The 12,370-nt window shown below is 40.8% G+C and overlaps 1 protein-coding gene across 1 annotated transcript; it reads left to right on the top strand.

Moving 5' to 3' along the window:
* Positions 1-2,553: 2,553 nt before the first annotated feature.
* LOC144663197 (uncharacterized) lies at positions 2,554-10,864 on the top strand. Its single transcript, XM_078524119.1, has 3 exons — positions 2,554-2,572; positions 7,886-8,159; positions 10,571-10,864. The coding sequence occupies exons 2-3, from the start codon at positions 7,888-7,890 to the stop codon at positions 10,617-10,619; spliced, it is 321 nt and encodes a 106-aa protein (XP_078380245.1). The 5' UTR covers positions 2,554-2,572; positions 7,886-7,887; the 3' UTR covers positions 10,620-10,864.
* Positions 10,865-12,370: the final 1,506 nt, after the last annotated feature.

Raw genomic sequence — 12,370 nt, 5'->3', positions numbered from 1 at the left:
TAATAGACCCTTCCACGGTTTTTTTCAACTTTGAAAATTCCATTGACACTGCTGACAAGTGCGCCCTTTAAAAGCAAACTTGCTAAGTTTTGAGAGTGATATGTCAGAAACGAGTGAAGATATAGCTTCACAAAGTCGCGAAATTTTACAGACGTTTGTTTGTGTGGCTGGGGGCACAAAATTGCCCCCACCATACAAACGTCTGCAAATTTTCACGACTTTTTGGACTCATATCTTCACATGTTTTCAGCATATCACTTTAAACCTTGGCACGTTTACAGAGTCCAAAGCGCTCTTTCTAGCGGTGTCGATGGATTTTCGCCAACTGGCCCATGTTAAAAGTTCAAAAAAACCGTGTTAGAGTACATTCACAGCCAAAAATTGCATATGTAACTGTTCAAATTCATGAAAAGCAAACAGTGGCTGAAACAATAACATGGGAAAATGTAACGATTATTGTTTGGATTTGTTGCCGACGTTGCTCTGTTTGTTCAGTGTTTGATGTTATGTATGACATTTACATCCTTTTCAAGTTTACTTTATGCGACCCCACAAGCTCGAAGTTCTTTGCTTCAATCTTGAGATCTTCGTTTTTTGGCGGTAATCGTCGTGTCTTCGATTTCTTTGGAAATACCCATAGTTCAAAGGGGCTCATCAGTGAAATATCTGTTCAGAATGCCTGTGTTCGTTTAGTTAAATTTCATGTCTGTTGTTGGTTTTAGAGAGGTAAAAATGTTATTTTATGTTTTGAAAAACGCCAGCTATGATTTCAGATAGGCAAAACTAGCGCGCAAAAGTGTAATAGAATTCGGCTCTCTAACAGTTTCTGCCACTTTTAATATTCAGATAGCTTACACAAATATCCATTCGTAGCAAATGTTTAAACAACAATCGGCAGCGTACAGATAACTCTTGCGGAAAATTTGCCTTTGAAAGTTTCGCAGTTACGGTCATTCGCAAAAACGTAGCAATAGAGGTGTTATTTCTTATTGGAATTCCTTTTGTTTGCTGCGACTCTAATGTATAAAGTACGCACCTTGTTAACTAAATTATCAACCACATGTACTGCAATGATCAAACTAAAATAAAGTTTAAATAAATCAGTTAGAATGATGAAAAATGTCGACAGATTTACACAGAAAATGCCAAACTTAGTGTTGAACATCGAATTTATTAGCCCTTAGGATTTATTCTGGAGACATGCACGAGTTATTTACTCGCATCCGATTGGTTAATAAACAATAGAATTGAGTGGGCCACGTAATAGCTTGCACATGCGCACATGCGTTGCTAATTGATATTGAAAAACAGAACAACGACAATCCAAGACCTTTTCGTAATATTTCAATAGCTGGGTGCTCCTGCGAAATTACCGTCACAAATAAATCTCAATTGCCTATATTTCAATACAAGAAGCTCAGAACTTATTTTTAAAGCAGTTGCTTTCCTGATAAAAGTCTTTCGATTTAAAACATACTGTTTAAGAAAAAAGCTTCTACCATTTCTTGATTCGTGTCATTCCAGATCCGCCCCCGTGTTTCATCGCAAAAGTGTGACGCGCTACATCTTGACTGAAGAGCAAGATTGTGGAAAATGAATTTAATGCTTTCTAGAAAAAGGCCTGAGACAATGGTCTCTATAGTTATTCAATGAAATGGAAATTAGTATGTAGGCGTTGGTAAATTAATGTTCTCGTACGAAAATTTATTGTAAAACAGAAAATCAATCTTGTCTTTTTTGAATGATCGTACGAACTTAATTGTTTCTAGAACAAGGCATGAGACAATGGTTTCTATAGTTATTCAATGAAATGGAAATAAGGATGTGGACGTTTGTAAATTAACGTTCTGCAATCTCGCACCTTAAAGGAGGCGTGGCACTAGCTCATGGTTGTTCAGAGACACGATTTGCAGTTGGTTTTTTTCCTTACCCTGGAATTCCAAGGTTAAAACTGCAGCGTTCAACTGAGAAAAGGGAAACGACTTTTGGTTCGAGGCGATCAGTGGGCTCGAGAAATTAGCAGGGTCGTAACCAGGTATATTTTTTCATCGCTGATCCCAAATTTTAGCTCTAAATTTTGATTCCTGATCCCCAAAATGTGGCAACATTTGATCCCTGATTCCATTTTGATCCCATGTGATAGGCCGATCCGGATCCCATGACTCGTGAACCGGGATCCCGGGTCCATGATCCCGATCCCGAGGCTGTGATCCCGATCCCAAGGCTGTGATCCCTGATCCCATATACCTGGTTACGACCCTGAATTAGGATTCAACTGTTTTCCAAACGTTGGCTGTCAAAGTTTCTCGAACAACACACGCAGTGAAAAATTGTTCAAAATGCGTCACTGTTCAAGTCCCAAGAGTGTGCGTTAAAATAAAATATTTCCTGAACGTCATTGAAAATCTAAATAACAAAAAGTAGTTTGCTCCTCTTAAGTTATTTTCACGGTCAATAACCATATAACCATATCATACCTCCCTCCAGTCAATAAGTAAACCCCGAAGAAAAGTAAATCAGTTTGCTTGCTTTAGCTCGCGGTGTTAACATCTCCAAACATATCAGTTCAAAGGTAAGTTCCTTGATGCTTTGCTCGCTTTTTTTTCTTTGTCTCAAAGTATTTATTTGCAGTTGTTATCTATTATGTCATCGGTGTGCTTTGTGCTACTTTATTTGCTGCGATGACTGCTATATCGTGGACTAGAGGCGGGCGTTGACACTAAGCCAGGGCACCCAACGGTTCATTCGATATATGTTCGGAAGACCTTTAATTTTACAATTAGTTAAAGATTTTAACATTTTTATATCATAGAACACAATAACATTTTTATATCACTTATATATATTTTTATTGTATTGATATTAGTATTAGTGTAGTTTTTAGTTTTTCAGTGTCCCCTAATTAGTATGGTGTACTATTCCCAGGCTAAAAGGTTTTGACACTAATAAAGTCCTCACTCACTCACTCACCTGTAATTCCCTCAAATTTTCTTTAGTAAAATTACATCTTGAACTTTCGTGATATGGGAAATATTATGGCTTTTGTTGGTTTTGGAGAGGTAAAAATGTTGTTGTAGGTTCTGAAAAAAACGCCAGCTACGATTTTTGGAATGGCAAAACCAGCGCGCAGAATGGTGTAAAAAGATTTGGTTCCCTTAAGGTTTCTGCCACTTTCAATATTCAGCTAGAAAGATCGGAACAGATTAAGTTGTGTTAGTTTACACAAATATCCCTTTTAAGGGATGGTTTTACGGCTCCGCGCGCGTGCAAGCTATAACGTTAGCTCATTCGAATGATTCGATTCCATCGTTAAAGAAACGATTGGCAGCGTGCAGATAACTCTTGCGGGAAATTTGCCTTTGAAAATTCCGCGGTCAAAAGATGTGTTATTTCTCATTAGAACTCTTTTTGTTTGTTCCGACTCAAATGCTTAAAGTACCTTGTTCACTTTAATATCAACCACTTGTACCGCAGTGATCAAACTTAAATAAAGTTTATGTACTTTATGTTCAGGCTAATATGCAATGTCAGCAGATTATATATTTAGCTAGAAAATGTCGATTTTAAGTGTTGAACATCGAATTTCTTGTTGGCCCGTATGGTTTATTATGGACACATGTACGAGTTATCTACTCTTATCCGATTGGTAATAAACAATCGAATTGAGTGGGCCACTTGATCGCTTGCACATGCGCACCTGCGGTCTTAAACGATAGTGAAAAGCACAACAATGACATTCCAAGATTTTTTCGTAATATTTCGATAGCTGGGTGTTCCTGCGGAATTACCGTCACAAATAAATCTCAACTGTCTATATTTCTCACTACAAGAAGCAGCTTAACTGATACGGTAAGAGCTCAGTTTTGACGTTTTTTTCCCTGATAAAAGTCTTTGGCGTTAAAACATTCTGTTTAAGAAAAAAGCCTTTACCGTTTCTTGATTTGAATCATTCCATATCCGCCCCTGGGTTTCACCGCATAGAATTTGAATTCTTAAGTATTCCGTGTTCGCATGATCGGCAAATTAAAACAATTTAACAATTTTAAAACAAGCGATATGGCGAGAGAAGTGTCAAAAGTGTGACGTGTTACATCTTGACTGAAGTGCAAGATTGCGGAAAAATGAATTTAATGCTTTCTAGAAAAAGGCATGAGATAATGGTCTCTATAGTTATTCAATGAAATGGAAACAAGTATGTAGGCGTTGGTAAATTAATGTTCTGTCTTTTAACCCGAAAAACAGAACATCAATCTTTTCCTTTTCCATAACCTCACGAATTTAATGCTTTCTGGAACAAAGTATGAGACAATGGCTCTATAGTTATTTAATGAAAGGGAAATAAGTATGAAGGCGTTTGTAAATTAACGTTCTGCAATCTCGCACGTTGAAGGAGGTGTGCATTGGTTCATGTTCGTTCTAAAAGTTATGTACCGGATAAATAACTGGTTCAAAAGGCATATATTGTTGTTGTTTTTTGCTTTACCATAAGCGCCTTGAAAACTTGCTTAAATCTCTCTCTTGCATAGGCGTACGGGCACCTTCAGACCTGGGGGGCGGAGACCTTGCTGCCCGAAAAAAAAAATGGCATGGGTTGAAAGCCGAATAAACAGGCATACGAAATGGAGAACAGAACGTGCGTTAAAATAGTTGTGTACAGACCTTGCCTGTTTGCTTAAAGGAAACGATAGTTTTTAAATTAATCTCGTGGCGTTGCCCGAAGATGTCAATGCACTGAATCCTTTTTCTTCGGGAATATTTTATTTAATTCACTTTAGTTCAGCAAGGTAGGCTGGAAAGCAACTTACATTGTCCCCCCCCCCCCTTGAAAGTTATTAAAATGTGTAAAACATTCAGGGATGAATGGATTGAAACATATTGTTGCAAGTTTTGAGCTCATTTGAGTCAAAAGTGTCAGCTTCATCACATTTGTAACCGTATCGCAGTTTTGTTTCAAGGTCTTAAACTGGGTCCACCGCGCACAAAGCACAAACGCCCAAGCTACGGAAAAGCTGATTGCAGCTCAATCATGCAGAATTTGCGAGAAAATCGGAAATGATTATAGCAATTTGCAAGAGGAAACGAAAGCAGATAAATGAGAAATTTGGACTTTTGAACCACAAAGGTCGGTATTTTTCCAATACTTTTCCTGTTGATATAATTCGTTTTGATCGTAATTTTGAGATTTGTCAGCTTATTTTCTTTTTTTCTCTCTAGGCTTGTTGCCCGAATTCTTAGCGTTTTGTCCGAAAATTTTTGGCACTAGGGGGGCTGCAGACCCCCTCGCCGAACCGCCTCGTACGCCTATGACTTGCAGGCAAGATTGTGAATGTGCCAAATGCCAATATTGTAAATGTAAAACATCTCAGCTTTGTCACTTCTTTGTCTAAGTGGTTATCAATAGTTCCCGGTGGTTGCGTTTTTGGTCGACCTTGGCTTGACCTCTGCGAAAAAAATAGGTTTAAGTGCTTCCCTTGTTATATTGTTTGTTGGATAACCGTTGTCTGCTTGTATTGTCCATGCAGGTATTTTTCGGTTTTTGTGGTTTGCTCTTCACGATAACCTTTCGGTACCCACGGTTCAAGAACGTTACCCAATGGCATGACTACAGTTTTAGAACAAGTTAGTAGCATAACTCGAGTGAACAGTAGAACAGGGGTGAAAATTATTCAAACATTTCAAAGAAAACTCCGTCGTCCTAAAAGCCGTTTTACTGAAGTTATTGGCTTAACTGGATAAACCTCTGACTGAGAGATTTACTTACATGATGGTCAAAGAAGCAAAATGATCCTTTTTAAGTCAGTGTTGTTTTCTCTTTGAGTCACGTAAGATGAGCATTTTAACAGCAACGTATTTGATAAGTTTCCGCTATCTTACTGATCAATAAAGCTACAGAGACAGGTGTATTTTTATATAACGATAAAACAGAACACTTTTAGAGCTAAAACCCTTTTCTAAAAAAAAGTTCGGCCTTTACAACCTACACGGAGAGAACTGACGATTTTTCACTAGCTGCACTGAACAATTTAAGCAAAAACAAAAATGTTATATGCAATCTGGTTAAAAGGTCACATGAAATTATTTTCTGAACGTGACGAACAGCTAGCTGGAACATTCGGCGAGTACTAATTTCATAGAAGTACGTCACAGAGCACTCCCGAGCAGACGTTAATTCATTTTTTAAAACTCCCATCAAGTATACTTGAAGTGCACTTGAAAGTACTCTTGTGTGAATGGGTGATATTTAAATTGCTTTGCATTGTGATTCATAGTCTTGCAGACGAGATAATTAAAGGATGAAGCTGGATTGCTTTTCTGTCGACTTTTTTAGGACTTCATTTCATTAAATTGCTTTTTAAACGGGCAGGCACGGCGGAGCCGGGGGGGGGGGGCCCCCAGAATTTCCGAAAAAAAATAAAGACTTACTTTACTAAGAGAAAAGTCTTTTTAGCCCCCCCCCACTTCAAGTCACTAGTCAGCCCCCCCCCCCCCCCACTTGGAAAATTGCTCCGCCGTCCATGACGGGCCATAGGTTTGTCATTCGTTAGACAACCGTTGTTTAACAAAAGTGATTATATATATTTTATCAGTGGATTTTCTTAGTGCGAACGGCATGATTAAAAATCATTCTCCTCCTATCGTAATTAGTTTTGACGAAGTACTTAGTAATAGAGCTATAAATCATTTCAAGATAGATCAATGCCAGCAGCTTTTATCGACGGTGGAATACCATGGCAACCACCGGAAGACAGAATATAACAATGTCTAAAAGTTGCGCGAGCAATTCCAATTCTGTATTAGAATAATAAATCGTGGATACAGAAGGGCTTAAAATTAGTGCAGTCTTCCTTAGGTGTAGATTTCTGGGCGTCATTATATCGTTCTGGCCTTATTTGTTTTCTAACTTCAGCCACTTAAAATGAGAAAACTTAAGTTTCTGAAAGATTGGCTTTACTCTTTCAAAACGTTCAATTTGAATTATTTTCAAATTTGTTCCAAATGTGGAATAATATAGAATATAATAGGGTGCTACGTAATTGAAGTATGCTGAAGTTATATCTTAACTTGACAGAAATTTAACAACCATAGTTAATATAATATAGGGAAATGGTTTAGAAGCCCGGCAAACATCAAAATGAGCAAACAAATAGGCCATGATTTATGTTGGAAGATCCATGACAGTACACATCTTTTGTTTTGCGCTCATACACTATGCATGAGTTACATAATCGCAATGTTTTATTGGTTAGTTGCATGAACACACGTAACCACCTATTGTATTTTGTCAGGTTTTGTCCCGGGGGGGGGGGTACTCCCTATAATGGCCTATACGGGGAGGCTCCGCCCGAAAGGGGTACCTTTTTCAGGCTTCAGGTATATGAAAGAGTAGGGATTTCACAAGTTTAGGTATACGAAAGGGTATGGAAATCAGTCATTAAGGTCTTTGAAAGGGCCTTTTAATAAAAATATTTCGAGCAGATGCAATTTATGGCTGTATAATTTCAGTTTATGAAGCGCTACTTGAAAATGAAAAGAAAACGTTGTGTTTTAAGTCTATGCCATGACTTTCAGGTATATGAAAGGGGTACCTTTTTTCATAAAAAGGTATACGAAAGGGGTACAATTTCTGGCAAAATGGTATATAAAAGGGTAAGGGGTAGAGCTCGGGGCGGAGCCTCCCCGTACAAAACTTTGTTGAGTACCCCCCCGGGGGTTTTGTGCACTGTCAACACCCAAAATAGTGAACAAAAACCTACAACAAGAAACTTTGCCGGCTTCATAACTGTTTCCCTCTATTAACTACGGTACACAAACATCTATAATTTTGACTATGAGACTAAACCGACAAACAAGCTTTAAAATTGTTTGTTGATACTTCTCTTTGAAGGAATGTTGCCTAAAGTCACAATTATAGCCCTTGTATTGGCTCTGTCCGCCATTGCTGAAGAGGCTGCTAAACTAACGGATGAACAATCTTCATCTCATGAGTGTCCCCCCGGATACTGGTGCAGGAAAAAACGACAGTTTGACACAGCGGAATGTCCTCGAGGGTTTGTGTGCCAGACAAAACGAAGTCCTGAAGCTTGCCCGCCCGGATATTGGTGCCGAAGAAGCGAATTAGTTGTAGATAGAGAGACTGATCCACGGAGCTGCCCACCGGGGTAAGAATCACTCTCTACTGTGTGTGTGTCTAGTCGCAGGGACTTGTCCCTGCAACATGACATCCCTGGGACTTGTCCTGCAACATGACATCCCTGGGACTTGTCCTGCAACATGACATCCCTGGGACTTGTCCTGCAACATGACATCCCTGGGACTTGTCCTGCAACATGACATCCCTGGGACTTGTCCCTGCAACATGACATCCCTGGGACTTGTCCCTGCAACATGACATCCCTGGGACTTGTCCTGCAACATGACATCCCTGGGACTAGTCCCTGCAACATGACATCCCTGGGACTTGTCCTGCAACATGATATCCCTGCGACTAGTCCTGCAACATGACATCCCTGGGACTAGTCCCTGCAACATGACATCCCTGGGACTTGTCCCTGCAACATGACATCCCTGGGACTTGTCCTGCAACATGACATCCCTGGGACTAGTCCTGCAACATGACATCCCTGCGACTAGTCCTGCAACATGACATCCCTGGGACTAGTCCCTGCAACATGACATCCCTGCGACTAGTCCTGCAACATGACATCCCTGCGACTAGTCCCTGCAACATGACATCCCTGCGACTAGTCCTGCAACATGACATCCCTGCGACTAGTCCTGCAACATGACATCCCTGGGACTTGTCCCTGCAACATGACATCCCTGCGACTAGTCCTGCAACATGACATCCCTGCGACTAGTCCCTGCAACATGACATCCCTGCGACTAGTCCTGCAACATGACATCCCTGGGACTTGTCCCTGCAACATGACATCCCTGCGACTAGTCCTGCAACATGACATCCCTGCGACTAGTCCCTGCAACATGACATCCCTGCGACTAGTCCTGCAACATGACATCCCTGCGACTAGTCCTGCAACATGACATCCCTGCGACTAGTCCTGCAACATGACATCCCTGCGACTAGTCCTGCAACATGACATCCCTGCGACTAGTCCTGCAACATGACATCCCTGCGACTAGTCCTGCAACATGACATCCCTGGGACTAGTCCCTGCAACATGACATCCCTGCGACTAGTCCCTGCAACGTGACATCCCTGGGACTAGTCCTGCAACATGACATCCCTGCGACTAGTCCTGCAACATGACATCCCTGCGACTAGTCCCTGCAACATGACATCCCTGGGACTAGTCCTGCAACATGACATCCCTGCGACTAGTCCTGCAACATGACATCCCTGGGACTAGTCCCTGCAACATGACATCCCTGCGACTAGTCCTGCAACATGACATCCCTGCGACTAGTCCTGCAACATGACATCCCTGCGACTAGTCCTGCAACATGACATCCCTGCGACTAGTCCTGCAACATGACATCCCTGGGACTAGTCCTGCGACATGACATCCCTGCGACTAGTCCTGCAACATGACATCCCTGCGACTAGTCCTGCAACATGACATCCCTGGGACTAGTCCGATCCCCTCGCGGGTACCGACCTTAATTTTTGAACCATACGCTTGGAACTACCCGTACGTCTTTATATCCTGGTAAACGTTTCTTCTCACTTCCCATTCGAGTTGTTTATATCTCAGTATAGCCTCCCAAGCAGTCGTTTTGAAGGGGCTATCGTGCATGGGGAGGAATGAAACACGATCACTCCTAAAAACGACAGCGTGGGAGTCTAATCACACTGATCACAGTACAGATATACCAAAAATATTACAAGGGTACGAAAGAGCTACTAGGTTTTAATAGGCTACTTTGCGCGCTTTCTTCTTGTTTTGGTGCACCGCATAGCGGACATGTACAGTTGTTGTACATGTGGTTATTCATAAAAGGGCGGAAAATTCAACCTGTAGTACGTATATGTAGGATGTTGTTGCTGTAAGCGAAATTTGCCCGTAGGAAGAAGTAAACTAGGTAGTTTGGTTATCCGTAAACTGAGAATCACAGACAACCATTGAAATTATTTGTATATTGCCTCCTTGATTTAACGTGTTTTGAATGCTAATTCAACCGCGACAAAAGCAATGTCCTCCTGTCATAAAGAGTAAGCGTCCGTAAAACAACAACAAAAATAGTTTTAGAAGTTAAAAGGTAAATTTCCTATCAGAATTTATACCATGCCATGTACAGCCAATCAGAATACAGGAAAGCCATTGTACATTCGACGGTATTCAATCCAACATTCTCATCGTGCGCTGCGATCTTATTCTCGACGAAATTAAGTGAGCGTATTTTCTATGGCATGGTATAAAATAGTTACACAACACTTTCTCGTGGTATACTATTGAATATCTCAAAGGCTCGTGTGTATACCGAGAAAATACAAGTGACTCCTCACGCGTGGGATATTCCATCGTATACCTCTCGAAAGCGCATAACTAGTATTTACAGTTACTTGTTCACAGTCAATGCCTGATGCTACATTTTTTTCTTCTGTTTTCAGATATTGGTGCAAGCGACAATCAATTTATTCAAAACTCTTTTACGATTGATAGCAAGACACACAATGACGCACAAGTCAGCATCTTGTCTCCATCGCTGATATAGCTGCCATAAGAAGCAAGGGATAATACGGATTGATAACATTTAGAAATACTTGAAATAAAGATGAGATTTCGCGATAACATGTGAAATAAAAATGTCTTTAATACTGAAGTGGTAATAGCTGTTAAAATTCGTTAAATTGTGACGCAAAAGACAATTGCAACTTTTAACAAACTGCAATAAAATCATTGTTCTGCACTCTTGAAGTCATCTTCGTTTTCTTGATTACCGGCTACACATAATCCTAAAATTTACCTGCAAATTATTCCATACCATATCCAGCATACATTCTGAACAATAATATGTACACCAAGCACTCAAAATCACTATATATACCTTGTGGTATTAAACGATTATCATATCCAGTGATTTTTTGCTAAATAATAATTTTCCATCTTCAACGAGCAGTATAATTTGGTGGACTAAAACTAGTTGTTACCAGTCTTCAAGCTGTCGTACGAGTCTCATGCACCGATCTTACGAGACCTTTAAAATTACGTACTTTACATCAACTACACACTCCTAAAAATAAATTTACAAGGTGTTCATTTCGTTTAGTTACACAGAAACTCAAAGGGTTCATCTTTCGTTAAATTAGTGGGTGAAAGATCTGACATATTTGAGAGGGTATGATGGAGGAGGTGGTAGGGAGGGTGGTCGGTGGGTGGGGGGGGGGGGGGAGGGGTTATAAGCCCCGCAAGCAAACTACATTGCGGAGTGTGCACAGAGACACGTAGACGGTTGATAATACATGAGATTTAATGATATATGAAGAATACCTTTATTTGAGTGTCAGTCTTAAATAGCAGTACACAGCCACTACTTGAGAACGGAGGGACTGGGTCGAGGCATGCGGAGGCTGTAGACGTGTTTCAAACTGCTCCGCGTAACTTCGTCAATTAATGATGTTTTTAGGCCTTAAACTCTTATGAATCCCAAGCGAACTAGAGAAAGCAGTAATTCGAGCGCGTCTGGTGCATCGCCCGTGGAAAAACGAGCAAGAGAGTTTAACTCGGGTACCTCGCCCGAGCGATCTACTGAGGTCTTCGAAATGTCGGCGGACGCCTTGGAGACGAAATTAGATCTTATCTTAAAAAGATTAGAGATCATGGACAATAAACTTGAGGAGATAAACACTAAGGTGTCCAACCTGGAGACCAAATTCAACTCATTAGAAGGCAGAGTGGAAAAATTAGAAGATGCTCATTCGACCACGAGGACGGCCGTACAAGAGTTACAAAATGGCCTCCAGGAATTCAATACGCAAGTCAACGAAGCGACAGCGGCCCGAGAAAAGGCGAGCGAGTTCTGTGAGAACAGGTACAAAGAATTGGAAAACAAACTGTTGTATGCTGAAGTGTATCAAAGGCGAGAAAATTTGCGATTCTACGGCATTAGCGAGGAAGAAGAAGGCGGAGACTGTCGCATGGTGCTTAATTCTTTCCTGGAACAGCAATGTGGTGTCCAAACAATGGGTATCGAATTTCAAAGGGTCCACAGGATCGGAAAGCCTCATGATGATGGAAGCCCTAGAGCAATAATCGCTCGGTTTCTTAGATATAGCGACAGAGAAGCAGTTTTCTCAAAAGGAAAGTCGTTGAAAGATTCCGGGTATAGGATCGCTGCAGACCTGCCAAAAGAAATAGTTAACCGAAGGAAGCTCCAGTCGAAGAAGCTGGTCGATGCAAGAAAAGCGGGT

This window comes from Oculina patagonica, chromosome 1 (genome assembly GCF_052425735.1).
Source record: "Oculina patagonica isolate OP01 chromosome 1, crgOcupat, whole genome shotgun sequence".
NCBI lineage: Eukaryota > Metazoa > Cnidaria > Anthozoa > Scleractinia > Oculinidae > Oculina > Oculina patagonica.
The sequence above is the reverse complement of the archived record's forward strand: the minus strand, read 5'-3'. Positions and strand labels throughout refer to the sequence as shown.